Source organism: Linepithema humile, chromosome 6, assembly GCF_040581485.1.
Source record: "Linepithema humile isolate Giens D197 chromosome 6, Lhum_UNIL_v1.0, whole genome shotgun sequence".
In the NCBI taxonomy this organism is placed as follows: domain Eukaryota; kingdom Metazoa; phylum Arthropoda; class Insecta; order Hymenoptera; family Formicidae; genus Linepithema; species Linepithema humile.
The window spans coordinates 24,702,009-24,719,333 of record NC_090133.1 but is presented as its reverse complement, the minus strand read 5'-3'; the positions used below and the strand labels follow the sequence as shown (position 1 = coordinate 24,719,333).

General features: G+C 26.8%; 1 protein-coding gene across 5 annotated transcripts; it reads left to right on the top strand.

Moving 5' to 3' along the window:
* Positions 1–5,014: 5,014 nt before the first annotated feature.
* LOC105677042 (cytochrome P450 4C1) lies at positions 5,015–14,624 on the top strand. 5 transcript variants are annotated; one of them, XM_067357522.1, is made up of 15 exons: positions 6,958–8,108; positions 8,200–8,322; positions 8,390–8,525; positions 8,644–8,892; positions 9,133–9,242; positions 9,479–9,569; positions 9,707–9,892; positions 10,087–10,180; positions 11,357–11,459; positions 11,627–11,732; positions 11,842–11,948; positions 12,039–12,107; positions 12,347–12,515; positions 12,843–13,022; positions 13,083–14,624. In XM_067357522.1, exons 4-15 carry the CDS (start codon positions 8,739–8,741, stop codon positions 13,289–13,291), a joined length of 1,578 nt encoding a protein of 525 aa, XP_067213623.1. In that variant the 5' UTR covers positions 6,958–8,108; positions 8,200–8,322; positions 8,390–8,525; positions 8,644–8,738; the 3' UTR covers positions 13,292–14,624. The 5 variants fall into 5 exon arrangements, with proteins under 5 accessions (XP_067213622.1, XP_067213625.1, XP_067213623.1 ...); XM_067357519.1 differs by having other exon boundaries at positions 8,640–8,892; XM_067357520.1 differs by having other exon boundaries at positions 6,958–8,322; positions 8,640–8,892.
* Positions 14,625–17,325: the final 2,701 nt, after the last annotated feature.

The window sequence follows — 17,325 nt, the reverse complement described above, 5'->3', positions numbered from 1 at the left end:
TATCTAAAGTATATATGATATCTAAATATACAAGTGCTCCTTTCAACTAATAAAATAACAAATCAAATGCAACAAACAAAAAATTTTATACAAGTCTGATAACATTTTATTTGGAATATATTATTAAAAGATACGTATTACATAAAAGTATCCGCGTAGCGATAAGTCGGGAGGGTCCCAACTGCCTACATTCTCATTTGCCGACAGCTTCATTTGCCTACAACATTTTGCTAACAGCTTCGATTGCCGACATTCCCAATTGCCTACAGTGCGATTGCTTACAAGCATTATTGTGCACATGCAAAAATTAAAAATACAAACGTACGTTTGCACATATGACATTATTGCGCACATACACATTGCACACATGACATTATTGCACATATACACATTGCACACATGGTATTATTGCACACACAAAATAAGGAAATCAACAGATACACAGTACTTAAAGGTTTATAATTAGACGATTTCACGTGGGTTTGCAACTTTTCGCGCGGAGCGAGGTTCAGCTCACATCACCCGGTGCTTCAGATGCGAAACGACGTTTATAATTATACGATTCCACGTGGGTTTGCAACTTTTCGCGCAAAGCGAGGTCCAGTTCACATCACCTTGTGCTTCAGATACAAAACGAGGCTTATAATTATACGATTCCACGTGGGTTTGCAATTTTTCGCGCAAAACGAGGTCCAGTTCACATCACCCTGTGCTTGAGATGCGAAACGAGGTTTATAATTATACAATTCCACGTGGGTTTGCAACTTTTCGCGCAAAGCGAGGTCCAGTTCACATCACCCTGTGCTTCAAATGCGATACGAGGTTTATATCATAAAGTCATGTGTGCAATTTGTATGTGCGCAATAATAATGTCTTGTGTACAAACATACGTTTGTATTTTTAATATTTACATATGCACAATAATGCTTGTAGGCAATCGAAGCTGTCGGCAAAATGTTGTAGGCAAACAAAGCTGTTGGCAAATGGGAATGTAGGCCGTTGAACCCTTCTCGATACGTCCCTTCGCGCCGAGTTGTTCTCGACCGTCAGATAAGAACTACGTGGCGCATGTTTGCCGTGCCGAAGAGATTAAAAAATTACTAAATCATTTACTTTTTTTAAATATTATACAACATATTGACATTTAGGATCAATTAAGGAACTCAAAGAAGAAATAAAAGAAAAATTTAAGAAATTATAATTTATTCAACAAAAAATAGTTATCACTTTACTGCCATTATGCATCTTTTTCATATTACTGTGCCTTTTTCATACTACTTACAAGTAAAGGTAACATAATTCACATTTCTAATATGTAGAATATTTTGAATCGGAAATATATAAAAACTGCATCCTTTTTTTTTATTTATATAAATTCCGTATTCTGCATCCTGAATTCTGTATTTAAGTACACATAATTATAAAAAATTAAAAATTAATCTTAATGCAGGACTAATTACTGTCATTTTTAGATTATAATATACTTTCTTAAATCTTAAAAAAAGTAATTTTTAATCACATTTAGTAAAATTTTAAAAAGATAAACAAGTAGTTTATTACATCATTCAAAGAATTATTAACTCAGTTGTCATATGTATTATAAATATTTATGATTATGGATAATAAATAAATATTTTATATTTTATCTAGTACAATATTTTACTTGCCTTTTCACAATTATAGCTTAAAAACAGTTTTTAATTTAATAAGACGTATCTTATTATAAATTCAATAAATGTATGATTAATCCGTGTTGAATGGTGTCTGTGTCTGTTTGAACTCAATTTATAAAAGACTAGCGTGACTGTTCAGCATTTGGTGACGTGCGTGTTAAAGCAATAACGAAATGAGTGTAATAATAGTAAAAAATAATTTTTTTATGTATTCTAAAGAGATGAAAAAAATGTTATTTTAATAATTATTAATGTTCAATTATGTCATAGACTAAACTAGCTTTAAAGATTAAAAAATCATTACAATAATAAAAATTTAGTTTGAAATGATTATGCATGTAAAGATGCCATGAATTCGAATTGACCTCAGTTTGTACAGTTGCTGAAATTGCTACTTTCATTAAATGACATGATTAATGTAAATTATCAATTGTTTTAGATGGTCGATTGAACTATTTTCTAAATATCATAACTTATTTTGGCGGTATTTAAATTATTTACAGCGATAATATGGTAATGCAATATATGTCTGCTATAAAAAATTAAATCTATTATTTATGTAACTTACAAAAAAAACTTAAGAAAGGTTCTGCAACCTGGAAATTCTAATAAATCTGAAACTTTGCAGAAATGTAATGAATATGAATCTAATCGTAAAGCTAATTGGTTTAGATTTTTTATAATTTTTAGATTGTCCAACTTTCCTTGTCAGGCGCCAACAGTGCTGCCACATAAAATACTGATTATAAAAGACTGTCAAATTTGCATGCGTAGCTAGCTGACACTTTTCACCGCCGTCTAATGTATAAAAATTGTAACGCACACGACGACGATGACTTGATTAGACTTTTTGACTTTTGAACTGTTACATCTTTGTTTATCGGGGAGGAATCGGGAACAAAAAACATTTTTCTTATATAATTTGAGTATGCACAATCAATTGTTATCAAATCAGTTGACCCAGATGTTATTGAAATCCAATAACTTCGGCTCTTCTCAACTCGTTTGCTCGTGTACAGATACACGGTCGCTTTTTACACATTATACGCGTGAACTTGACACGAGACACGTCCGTGCTTTTTTTATGTAGATGCAAGATAAATGTGAAATATACACGGTGGCTTTTCTGCGTACTGCGCGTTAACTTAACGCGAGACATGACTATGTTTCTTGATGTAGTAATAGGATGTGGATATTAAAGATAAGTACACAATCGCATTTTTGCGCGATGGCATAAAGGTGATGCCAGACACAATCGTGTCTCTTGGTGTAGAAACAGGATGTAGATGTCAAGGATGAATATATACAGGATGACACATTATAATCTATGTATAGATTTTTCTCCAAAAGTTCAAGTAAAAAAAAAATTATGTACAGAGGTTAATTTGTATCGAGAAAAACATGACATACTGCACGTGTTTGTCTTAAGAGTGGAGGCATTTTGGACATTTCAAGGTTAATTTCATTTTTTTAAACAATGCCATCTATTTTTTTATCATAAATCAGTCCTTTCTATTATTCTGCATATAAAAGTGTTAGGGTAAGATATTATAAAATGAATAGTTCAGAAGATATTTCGATTTTTCGTACCTTTTATTTAACGTTTGTTATGAAATTCAATTAACTAAAATCTAATATGGATACTACTTGAGAGATTATCGTAGACATAACATGAAATAATTAAATATATTTATTTTATGATAAATGTTCAAATACACCTCGTTTGTATTTGTGTTTGCCTCGGACATCATTACATTTTTAAACATGAATCTTGAAGCTATGTTGAACTGCTATTATTATAATATTATTATTATAATATAACTATTATAATTAATATTAGCATTTCTGGGGTGATACGTTGAACTACATCTGAAATATTTTTTTTTATAACTTCAGAACTTGTTGATTTAATAAAAAGAAAAATAATTAATATTTTGCCGTAGATTATTGTAAAAAAAATATTGGACAAAACAATGCTTATAATATGTTTATAGTATTATAACTTTTCTGCAATAGTCGCATTTCTTATTTTATAATTATTAATTGTGCACAAATATGTTTAGGTATTTTTTATAAAAATAAGAATTAAAAATTGTACTAAATCACGAATGGAAGTATGTAAGTTTTGTTTAGTACAATTTTTAATTTGTATTTTTTTAAAAAGCTTTTTGATTTTTAATTATGTATTCAGTCAAATAGTTAAATTTCTAATTATTCTTATTTTAAGGTTTCTTTCCTTATAAGATCGAATTCTATGGTTCTGTCAATGTTTTATTTTGTAATTAAGAATCAGAGAAGAATTTTATTTATTTATAACGAATAACTGACTTATTTATGGAGAATGACTTCTGATAGATGATTACCTTCATCTTAGTCCTTGTGAATAATGTTTCAATATGCGTGCGAAAGGAAAAAACTAGATTCGTTGTTTTTCTGGTTTAAAAACAATTCTGTTGGCGTTAAAAATTTTATTTTCGATACACTGAACAAGGCTAAAAACTATGGCCGAAACGTATATACTTAACATGTAAATAAACAATTTGAGCACGTTAAACTAGCGTTCTGGCTCTAATGGCTCATATTTTTTGAATCTTTTTATTTTATTATTAATATGTTTTTATGTTTCCAATCCAAATATTTATTAAATCAAATTAAATAAGCACAGACATTTAAAATAAAAAAAAACTTACATTGCAAGAAATGAACAATAATGAAAAAATTGTTAATTATAATTCAATTATTGAAAAAATTGTTAATTAAATTGTTATATTGTATATCCAATGTATGATAAACGAATACATATTGTAATACATATATAAAAATGTTATATTATATCAACAAATTTTAAAAATGTATACATTATTTATAATAAATGTATAAAGTAAGTTATAAATTATCTACATTATCATATAAAATATATGATATTATACATTATCACACATTAAATATGTCAGTATATAAATAGAAAGAATTAATTAAATTATGAGCACTTCAGATGTATACTATGTTGAGTCACATGAATATAACTTTTCAGAAGAAAAATCTAAAGAGATTTTTTGCTTTTGATATACTCTCAGTAAAATGCTTATGATGTTTTACAGATCTGTGATTAATGAATGATTAATGAATGATTATGTGATGCGATTTTTTGAATGTAATGACCTACAATTAGTACTGTTCAATGTCATCACATTATGACTTTGCATTTTGCGTTATTGCACATTGTACGCTACGCAATAACGTCACATTCAATATGCATTTACAATATTTTTTATTGATTGTATCAATTATGTTGTCATATACTGTGCCTATATAAAGTCTGTCTTGTATTGGCGTCCAACAGACACTTAATAGCAGTGACAGTGTTTAAGTCATTACATTGAGATTGTTACAAAATTATTGGAAGTTGTGTACACGATTTTTGGTACAAAGAATTAATATTAAAAACTTTCTTAAAAATAAAGCAATATCTTACGGTGAGATCCTTAGAAAAATAACGTAATAAAATAATTCTTAACAAGGTAAACTCTACATTCTTATTTATACTAACAATAGTGCATAATATTAGAGTATTTGTTATATCATGGGTTTTGGATATTAAAGAAAAAGCTTTTAATCTTATTGTAAAACATAGTTTATGCATGGTTAAAATTTCATAAAATGTATATTTTATATAACTTATTCTATTTAAAATTTATATCTATTCGAAAAATATGATACTTTTATTCGATTGTAAGATGTTTATTCGTTATAATAACATATTTTTTAATGCAAAATATCTATTTTGTTACAATTCGTAATTTATATAACAATTTGTTTTAGGTATATTTATTAAAACATAAATAATTTTAAATATAATTCTATTAAAAAAAGCTGTGGTACAAAGAATATTGCAAAATTATAGTAACACAATGGAACTTGTTAATATATTTCTTTATTATTTTTTAAAATTATGTACAATTTTTATATTTAAATTACAAAGGCAGTGCATAAAGTTAATCGCGATTAGAAATGTATTATGTATTGTTGAAAAGGTTTCGCTAAATAGAGTCCATTTGTGTGACGCATTATATTAGAGAATTTATTGCTTGCTAGCAGTGTTATTATATAAAATAAATATTTATAAACTTCTACAAATTTTAAACAATATTTAATAAAATTATAATTAGCGCGCTTATAGCTGTTTTTACATATGAGCTATTCAATTATATATTATATAAACAATAAAAAGACAATAATTGTGATTCCATATAAATGCAAATAAAATATAAATGTTAATATTTTATTAAAATTTTACAATGAAGAAATTTTATAAGATAATTGTCATATAAAATAATGATAATGCAAGAACGCGCTTTCGACAATATTAAATCATATGTTAGGTCTACCGAAAAGTTTTGTTCATTTTGCATAATTATTTTAAGCACGTAAAAAAATGTTATAATGAAAGATATATGACTCATTCTTTTTACCGTTATATTTTATCATTGGTGCCCTTCAACATACATTGAAACAAATATTTTATTCTTCTTATAAACAAATATTTCATTCTTCTTATAAACTTCAAATTATTAAATATTTTATTATCTGTAGGTACTTACTAAGGAATAATAAAAGATAGATGTCTGTCAATTAGATTTATTTACGGCACTTTATGAATACGCAGACTTTAACCTTGAAGATGAACCACGAAAAATCTTTTGTGATCGATGATGATATTCTTCGTAACATTTTGGAAAAAGATCCGTTTTTATTAAGAAGTTGTTAATATTAATGGAAATTATATCTGTTAACTAAATATTAATAAATACTACAAACATTTATTATTTTCGCTTACTTAAAAAGCGGATAGAACTTTTCGGTAGACCTAATATTTTTTTTAGATATAACTGAATATATAAATCAAAAAATTACACTTTTATATTACTCATATCATTATTTCTCTTTACTACAAATTTTTTATTTTTTTTTATTTATACACAAATTTATTCACAGATAAATAAAATGACTTTAATTATTGCATAACGATTTGTTTATCGATATTCTTATTTATAAAAAGTACAAACGAGATAAAAATATTGATGTATTGAACGTAATATAATTCGTCATTTCGTAATTTCTTATCGTAATTTCTTATCGTACGATACTGCAGTTATTGCAACATTATTTTTGCGAGTGTAGATCGAGAAATTGGCGAGTTGTTTGCCAGCGCTTGGTTGGGTAGTTTTAATTTGTCACAGCACTTTTGTATTTTTGGGTATGAATAGAAATATGAAATATGAAATATGAATACAAATTTACAAAAATACACATTATAAATAAATCATTAAACAAGCTAATTTAGAAAATGTTTTATTAAATTTATATATTATTATGCGCGCAAGTGACAAATTTTTTATTATAATATAAATTAATACATTAATTTTTAAAAATATAGTGATAAATGGGATCGAGAGCCAATGCCGGATGTTCTTCGTTGTTTATTCTTTTTCCAAATTTTCTTTATTAATGAGTATACGTTTTGGCCACTATTGGGTTATCTTCAATACAATAACTAAAATTCGACGGTTAAAAATTACCAATACATTCTCGACAGTGTAAATTAGTTCGTTGTAACATATCTGGTATTTAAAAAAATCTATTTAAAACAGTCTGATTTGCATGTTGTATGTGACAAGTGAACACTACTGTGTGATAAAAGATGACAGAATTAGAGAAGAAAAGACCGGAAAGAAACTGGTCACGAAAAACACATTAAAAAAAAAACAAAAAAAAAAAAAATAATAATTAATAAAAAAACAGAAGAATGAAAAATGTCTAAAATGTTAATTACTTGTGAGACGTGTTTGCAATTGACGCCTAGTGATGTCAGTGGCTGACTGTGTGAGGTCGAAACTGGTAAATCTTTATTAAAACCCACCTTTATTAAAACCCACCAAGACAACTTAAACAAATTCTCGCAGTGCAATGTAGTTTACAAAATTTCTTGCAATGATTGCCAAGCAACATATATCGGACAGACAAAAAGACAATTGAAAACCAGAATCAACGAACACAAGAACAACATTAATTCCAACAATCTCTCCGTAATATCGTTGCACCGCAATGATTTTAATCACAGCTTTGATTGGGATGAGGTAAAGATAATGGACAGGGAGAACTCTTATTGGAAGAGACTATCATCTGAGATGATTCAAATTAAACGCCAAAAATCGGCCATAAATAAACAGAGCGACACAGACCTTATGTCCGAAGCCTATTTACCTATCATAAAATTGTTATCGTATCCTAATTGTTATCGTATACCTAATCCTCCTTCCGAAATTCCCCTTTCCACAACGTTATTCTCTTTCTGTACCATACGTTTTACCAGTTTCGACCTCACACAGTCAGCCACTGACATCACTAGGCGTCAATTGCAAACACGTTTCACAAGTAATTAACATTTTAGACATTTTTCATTCTTCTGTTTTTATTATTAATTATTATTTTTTATTTTTTTGTTTTTTTCAATGTGTTTCTCCAGTTGACCAGTTTCTTTCCGGTCTTTTCTTCTCTAATTCTGTCATCTTTTATCACACAGTAGTGTTCACTTATCACATACAACATGCGAATCAGACTGTTTTAAATGGATTCTTTTAAATACCAGGTATGTTACAACGAACTAATTTACACTGTCGAGAATGTATTGGTAATTTTTAACCGTCAAATTTTAGCTATTGTACTGAAGATGGTCCGATAGTGACCGAAACGTATATTCATATATAAAAAAAATTTGAAAACAGAATAAACAGCGAAGAACATCTGGCATTGGCTCTCGATCCCATTTATCACTATATTTTATTAGTTATTGTGAGCTCTTCAAGATTACTTGTTATTAATTTTTTAATATTTTCTTAAAAATATTAGTAATAAAATAAAATTAATTTATTTTAATGTATATTTTATGGCGTTTAAAATATCAAGACAGCAGGTTTTTATTGTATGAAGCAAATATATATTTTGCGACATAAATCAAGAAGGAAAAGTCTTACGAACGTAAGAAAGTAAAAAGTCCAAGGAAAAATGATTATCAGTATATTGTTATTATTTTTCTTTATCTTATTGATGTATAATTATTACGTACATCATGGAAGATCTGGTCGACTCATTAATCTTATACCGGGACCAAAAGTTACTCCGATTTGTGGTAATGCATTTTTATTCCAAGGTTCACTCGGTAAGTAAAAATATTTATTATGTTTCCATTATTTTAATTATTTGTATTAATATTCATGTAAGTAAAAATTAAATTTTCTGTTTTAAAGTATATTTATAACTGCCAACATTGTGAACTAATTCCAAATAATCGGTTAAGTTCTTTAAAATTTTTGTTGTAATAATATTTATATTTTGAATTTTTATAATTTATTTGTTAATTTTTGTATATTTATTTTTAATATTTATGCATATTTTTTAGAGGACATTTGGAAGAATTGGCGTTCTCTCTCTGATGACTTTTATCCTATAACGAAATTCTGGATGTTTTTTACGCCCGCAGTGTTAATTCGTCATCCAGATCATGTAGAAGTAATAAAAAATAAAAGAAATTTATTTCTGTAATTATTATTAATAATTAATGGATTTCAAAAATTTATTGTTAATGTATTTTTGCAAAAAAATTTTGGCTCGTAAAAAATGACTTTTAAACATATACAAAATATTTAATACAGTTACAAAAATCGACTGATTGATTATTTTTGTGTAAGAACTAACGTAATATATAATAAACATATGTACATAATTTAATTTTTTTACGATTTTAGAAAATACTAAGTAATGTGAAATATATTAATAAGAGTTATTGGTATGAGATTTTACATCCTTGGTTTGGAACCGGTCTTCTCACCAGTCAAGGTAACATAACAACATTAAACTGAAGAGTGAGAGATTTAATATAAATAATGTTACTTGTATTTTATGAGAAAACGTTTTGATTACAAGTAATACCATAAGACGATTTTGCAATGTTGCAATGCAAGTTTTTGTTTTAGGTGCCAAGTGGCAGACACGACGAAAGATACTAACTCCCGCATTTCATTTTAATATATTGCAACAGTTTGTTGATATTTTAATTGAGGAGAGTGGTCGTATGATACAATCATTGAAAGATGTTGAAGGAACAGTTGTAAAAGATTTGGTACCATTTATGAGTGAACACACACTGAACGCAATATGCGGTAATTCTTTATATTCTGTGTTTATATATCATAATAATTATATAATAATTTTATTCTGAATAATTAAAAGTAAAAAAATTTATTCTCTTGCGTGAGATACAGATATCAAAATAGAAATCAATATTAATATCTGTAATGATTATTGTTAATATTATTTTTTTGCACAAGATATAACTTTGTAAATGTACTTATAGAAACTGCTATGGGTACCTCTATGCAAGGTCTCGGTGAGTCACAGCATCGGTATCGAAAAGCGGTTCACGAGATAGGCGAACTTTTAGTCCGCAGGTAATTTGTTGATATAGAAAATGATGATAATATATATTTATATAATGGATAAATATATTAATTTTTGGGGTGGTCGCACGATACAAAATGAATTATTATGTTTAATACAAATCGTCGTTTAAATTGACAATTAATAATATATTAATTAATAAGTATAAGGTTATATATACAGGGTGTATAAAAAAGGACGGGACCCTAAAATATTTTAAAAAGTTTAAGTTTTATAAAAAACGTTTAAGATAAAAGTTGTAGGGTTTAAAAAGGTCTATTTATTGATTTTATCAGTTTAACTTTGGGTAGCGTCGTCAAGGCCATGGCAAAGTAACTTTCAATTTTTTAAATAGAATCCCCAATTTTTCTACTGCATATTTTTATAGCTCTATTTGAGACCTTTTCAGAACACTATAATTTTATCCATTTTGGATCAACCGTTTCGAAGTTATCGAGGTTTATGATAAGACGTCCAGCCAACAAAGGCAAGATTCCAAACAATGAAGGCAAGATCGTGATGGTTATAAGGGCGTCAAAATAAAAACTAATCCTTGATTAGAATATGACAATTGGCTTACACATTCTGCTGATGTTTAAGTAGTAATAGTAATCGTAATAATCATTGTAATTCGATAACTTTGAAACGGGTGACCCAAAGTGGATAAAATTATAGTGTTTTAATAACATTCTATATCTGAGACATTCTTTAGTAACACTTATACATATTTTTCAAGTTGTTCTGGGGTCTCGACTTTTTTTATATACTCTGTATATATTCGATACACAAAAATCGTATAAATTTGGTTACAAAAAAAGCTAATTAAATTAATTTAATAAGTCGTATATCAGAATATCTATTAAAATACGAAAAGTATTAAATTTTTGTTATACTTTTGCTCATATTAAATTCAACGAAATTAATAAAAATGCTTTTAAAAAATGTAGTAATTTTTAAATTTTATCTATATAAACATAAAAATAATAAAGTGTAAATTTTTGAATAACAATAATGAAATAGGAACGTATCAGAACTGAAATTGATACTGTGATACAAAAGAAATATATAACAGGTTTGATTTATATATATAAAAGTCAAATCTATTATACACTTTTTTGGTGTATTTAGTTTTAGATTTTATATATTATTTTCTTATTTATTAAATACACTTGTGCAATTCCATTTAGAATGATGAGGCCATGGTTTAATTACACTCTAGTGTTTGAGTTGTCGCCAACAGGATTTCTGCAAAGAAAGATTTTGAAAATATTACATGGATTCACTGAAAAAGTGTGTAAAAATTGTGTTATTTAAGATGCTTTAAATGTTTTATTATATAAACTTCTAATAGATGCAGTAATTTTTGTTTACTATGTAAATTATTATAAAAATATTATTAGCGTGTTGTTAGTAATAATATTAATAATAAAAATAATTAATATTTTGCTCATTCGTAGATTATTGCAGAAAGGAAACTTTATCATGAACGTACCAATAATCAATATTTAAAAAGTTTTGAAAAGTACAATATAGGAGAAATAAATGGAACCGAAGTATATGGAAGTATGTGTACAATCACTATAATTTGAAATTAATTAGTTATTAATTTCTATTGTTTAATCAAAGCGACAACAATATATACTAACATATTAATTTTTTTCGTGTGACTTAGCTCGAAGAAAACGACTTGCTATGTTGGATCTTTTAATAGCAGCGTCTAAAGAAAACAATATAACGGATTTAGACATCAGAGAAGAAGTTGATACATTTATGTTTGAGGTATGTATAATTTTTTAATTTTTAATATTAATAATATTAAAAATATTAATATATTATTTAAACATAACAATGTTTATAATATGATTGTAGGGTCATGATACTACTGCGATGGCCGCATGTTTTACTTTATTATTGTTAGCAGAGCACAAAGATGTTCAGGTACCTTTCGATACACACGGACAGTATAAATTTTGTTAGAAGAAAAAACTAATTAAATTAATTTGATAAGTCATATATTAGAATATTTATTAAAATACAAAAAGTATTAAACTTTTGTTATACTTTTGCTCATATTAAATTCAATGAAATTAATACAAATGTAGTAATTTTTCTATTTTGTTTACATAAACATAAAAATAATAAGATGTAAATTTTTAATTAACATTAATGGGAAATAGGAACGCATTAGAACTGAAATTGATACCGCGATACAAGAGCATGGAAAGAAGTATACGATGACATTGTTGCAAAATCTGCCATATTTAGACAGATGTTTAAAGGAATCACTACGATTGTATCCCAGCGTGCATCTCATATCACGTGTTGCTCCAGAAGACATAAAATTAGGTGCGTATCAATTATATGTTGTGTATGTTCTTAAATATGTAACAATACAGAATATACTATTAAATAAATAAATACATGTAATGCATTAAAGAGAGAATATTACATATTTTATTTATAAAATATATTTCAAAAATTTATTAAATATAATGCGTTTTATATACAATATTTAAAAAATTAACTGTATATCTTTTTATAAGTTCTTTTACGCAAACTCTACATAAAATATAATGTATTTTACATATGTGAGTTTTTGTTTTGCAAGATTTAACGAAGTTTTTAACGTTATTTATATTATACATATATATACTTATTATATATTATTTTTAGATTCATATATAATACCTGCTGGAACATTCATGCATATTAATATCTATGATGTTCATAGAGATCCCAATTTTTGGCCTAATCCAGATGTATTTGATCCAGATAGATTTTTGCCAGAGAAAATACGAAATCGTCATTCTTATTCCTACGTACCTTTCAGCGCAGGACCAAGAAATTGCATAGGTTAGTATTGCAATTTTTATTTCTTTTGACATAAACAATCTGATATATTATAAATAACAGGTCAACGGTTTGCCATGTTGGAATTGAAAGCTATAATAGCCCCTTTAGTGCATAACTTTTACTTGGAATCTGTTGATTATTTGAAAGATGTTCGATTTAAAAGCGATCTTGTAATTCGTCCTGCACATCCAGTCCGTGTAAAATTTATTCCAATTGACCGCAATAATTCATGCGAAGCAACAACAAATTCTACCAAGATAACAGACTGACTAATGTTATGAATAAAAAACAAAATGTATGTGTGGAAACATTACATTTAATTTAGATTTAGAGTACATATCTACGAATATAAATTGTTGTAATAAAAATGAAAATTATAAATTAACTTGTGCCATAACTTGTGTCATACATAATAGATATACTAAATGTATCGATAAATATTATAAATAAAATTTCCATGATAAGAATATTTTAGATAACAGATATCTAAAGTACATACATATAATATCTAAATACACAAGTGCTTTTTTCAACAAATATAATTACAAATCATATGCAACAAACTGAAAATTTTATACAAATCTGGTAACATATTATTCTAAATATATTATTAGAAGACACGTAGTACACAAAAGTATCCGCATAGCGGTAAGTCCTCTCGCGCCGAGTTGCTCTCGACCGCCAGATAAGCACTACGTAACGCATGTTTGCCACGCCGAAGGGGTTAAAATAATTATGAAATCATTTACTTTTTTTAAATATTATATAACATATTGAAATTCAGGACGAATTAAGGAACCCAAAGAAGAAATAAAAGAAAAATTTAAGAAATTGTAATTTATTCAACAAGAAATAGTTATCACTTTACTGCTATTGTGCATCTTTTTCATATTACTTACTAGTGAAGGTAACATAATTCTCATTTCTAATATGTAGAATATTTCGAATCGGAAATGTATAAAAATTGTATTCTTTAATTTTTTATATTTATATAATTTCCGTATCCTAAATTCTGTATTTAAGTACACAATTATAAGAAATAAAAAATTAATTTCAATACAGGATTAATTACTGTCATTTTTAAATTATAATATATTTATTATAATATAAATTATAATATAATTATAATATATTATAATATATATTTTAAATTATAATATACTTTTTAAATCTTAAAAAAAGTAACATTTAGTAAAATTTTAAAAAGGTAAACAAGTAGTTTGTTACATCATTAAAAGAATTATTAACTCAGTTGTCATATGCATTATAAATATTTATGGTTATAAATAATATAAATATTTCATAATTTATTTAGTACAATATTTTACTTGCCTTTTCACAATTATAGCTTGAAAACACTTTTTAATTTGATAAGACGTACCTTATTGTAAATTCAAACCGACAATATATATAAATGTATGATTAATGCGCATTAAATGGTGTCTGTGTTTGTTTTAACTCAAATACAAGAAAACTAGCGTGACTGTTCAGCACTTGGTGACGTGCGTGTTAGAGCGATATCGAAATAAGTGTAATAATAGTAAAAAATAATTTTTTTATGTATTCTAAAGAAATATAATAAATGTTATATTTTGACAGTTATTAATGTTCAATTATGCCATAGACGGAACTAGCTTTAAAGTTAAACAAATTACAACAATAATAGAAATTTTGTTTGAAATAATTATGCATGTAAAGATGCCATGAGTTCGAATTGATCTCGGTTAGTGCGGTTGCCAGAATTACTGCTTGAATTAAATGACATAATTGATGTAAATTATCAATTGTTTCAGATGGTCGATTGAATTATTTTCTAATCATAACTTATTTTGGCGATATTTAAATTATTTACAGCAATAATATGGTAATGCAATATATGTCTGCTATAAAAAATTAAATCTATTATTTATGTACTTACAAGGAAGGTTCTGCAACCCGGAAATTCTAATAAATCTGAAACTTTGCAGAACTGTAATGAATATGAATCTAATCGTAATGCTAATTGGTTTAGATTTTTTACAATCTTCGGATTGCCCAACTTTCCTTGTCAGGCGCGAACAGTGCTGCCTTATAAAGGATTGATTATAACGACTTTCAAATTTGCGCGGCTATCTGACACTTTTCAGCGCCATCAACGCATCTAACGTCTAAAAATTGTAACACAGACGACGACGATGAATTAATTAGACTTTTCGACATTTCGATTTTTGAACTGTTACATCTTTGTTTATTGGGGAGTACAAAAAAACATTTTTTAAATATAATTCGAGTATGCACAATCAATTGTTCTAGACGTTATTGAGATCCGATAACCTCGGCTCTTCTCAACTTGTTTGCTCTCGTACAGATTCACGGTTGCTTTTTTACACATTGTGCGTGAACTTGACGCGAGACACGGCCGTGTTTTTTTACGTAGATACAATATGTATGTGTCAATGATACACGGTGTCTTTTTTGCGCACTGCGCGTCAACTTAACGCGAGACATGACTATGTTTCTTGATGTAGTAATAGGATGTGGATATTAAAGATGGGTACACGATCGCATTTTTGCGCGATGGCATGAACGTGACGCGAGACGCAATCATGTCTCTTGGTGTGGAAACAAGATGTAGATGTCAAGAATGAGTATATACAGGATGACACAATATAATCTATATATAGATTTTTTACTGAAAGTACAAGTGAAGAAAGGGTTATGTACAGAGTTTAAATTGTATCGAGGGAAACATTATATACTGCACGTGTTTGTTTTAAGAGTGGAGGCATTTTGGACATTTCAAGGTTAATTTTATTTTTTTAAACGATGCCATCTATTTTTTTATCATAAATCAATCCTTCCTATTATTCTGCATATAAAAGTATTAGAGTAAGGTATTAAAAAATGAATAGTTCAGAAGATATTTCAATTTTTCGTATCTTTTATTTAACGTTTGTTATGTTCAATTAACTAAAATCTAATATGGATACTTGAGAGAACTACTTGAGAGATTATCGTAGATATAACAAAAAGTAATTAAACATATTTATTTTATGATAAATGTTCAAGTACATCTTGTTTGTGTTTGTGTTTGCCTCGGACATCATTACATTTTTAAACATGAATCTTGAAGCTCTTTTGAACTGCTATTAGCATTTCAGGAGTGATACGTTGAAATACATTTGAAATATTTTTTTTACATAACTTCAGAACCTGTTGATTTAATAAAAATAAAAATAATTATTTTGCCGTAGATTATTGTAAAAGAAATATTCTTTGGACATAACAATGCTTATAATGTGATTATAGGATTATGACTCTTTTGCGATAGTCGCATTTTTTATTTTATTATTATTAATTGTGCACAAATATGTATAAGTACTTTTTATAAAAATAAGAATTAAAAATTGTACTAAATTACGAGTAGAAGTATGTAAGTTTTGTTTAGTACAATTTTTAATTTTTATTTTTATAAAAAGCTTTTTGATTTTTAATTATATATTCAGTCAGATGGTTAATTTTCTAATTATTCTTATTTTATGGTTTCCTTCTTTATAAGGTCGAATTCTATGGCTCTGTCAATGTTTTATTTTGTAACTAAGAATCAGAGAAGAATTTTATTTATTTATAACGAATAATTGACTTATTTATGCAGACTTCTGATAGATGACTACCTTGATCTTAGTCCTTGTGAATAATTTGTTAATAATAGTTTCAATTTGCGTGCGAAAAGGAAAAAAACTAGACTCGTTGTTTTTCCGGTTTAAAAACGATTTTGTTAGCGTTAAAAATATTATTGGCGTATAAAATATTGTTTTCAATACACTGAACAAGGCCAAAAACTATGGCCGAAACGTATGTACTTAACATGTAAATAAACAATTTGAGCACGTTAAACTAGCGCTCTGGCTGTAGTCTTATATTTTTTGAATCTTTATATTTTATTATTAATATGTTTATATATATCCAATCCGAATATTTATCAAATCAAATCAAATGTGCACAGATATTGAAAATAAAAAGAAATTTTACAATGCAAGAAATGAACAATAATGAAAAAATTGTTAATTAAATTATTATATTGTATATCCAATGTGTGATAAATGAATACATATTGTATATATAAAAATATTATATTATATTATATAAACAAATCTTAAATATGTATACATTATTTATAATAAATGTATAAAGTAAACTATAAATTATCTACATTATCATATAAAATATATGATATTATACATTATCATACATTAAATATGTCAGTATATAAATAGAAAGAATTAATTAAATTATGAGCACTTCAGATGTATACTATGTTGAG

Bases quoted from the DNA above. Each gene is read 5' to 3' on its own strand.
- LOC105677042 (XM_067357521.1), top strand. From the start codon at position 8,739: ATGATTATCAGTATATTGTTATTATTTTTCTTTATCTTATTGATGTAT. The intron at 11,460-11,626 runs GTGTGTAAAAAT...GCTCATTCGTAG, and splicing joins TACATGGATTCACTGAAAAA to ATTATTGCAGAAAGGAAACT. The intron at 11,733-11,841 runs GTATGTGTACAA...CGTGTGACTTAG, and splicing joins TGGAACCGAAGTATATGGAA to CTCGAAGAAAACGACTTGCT.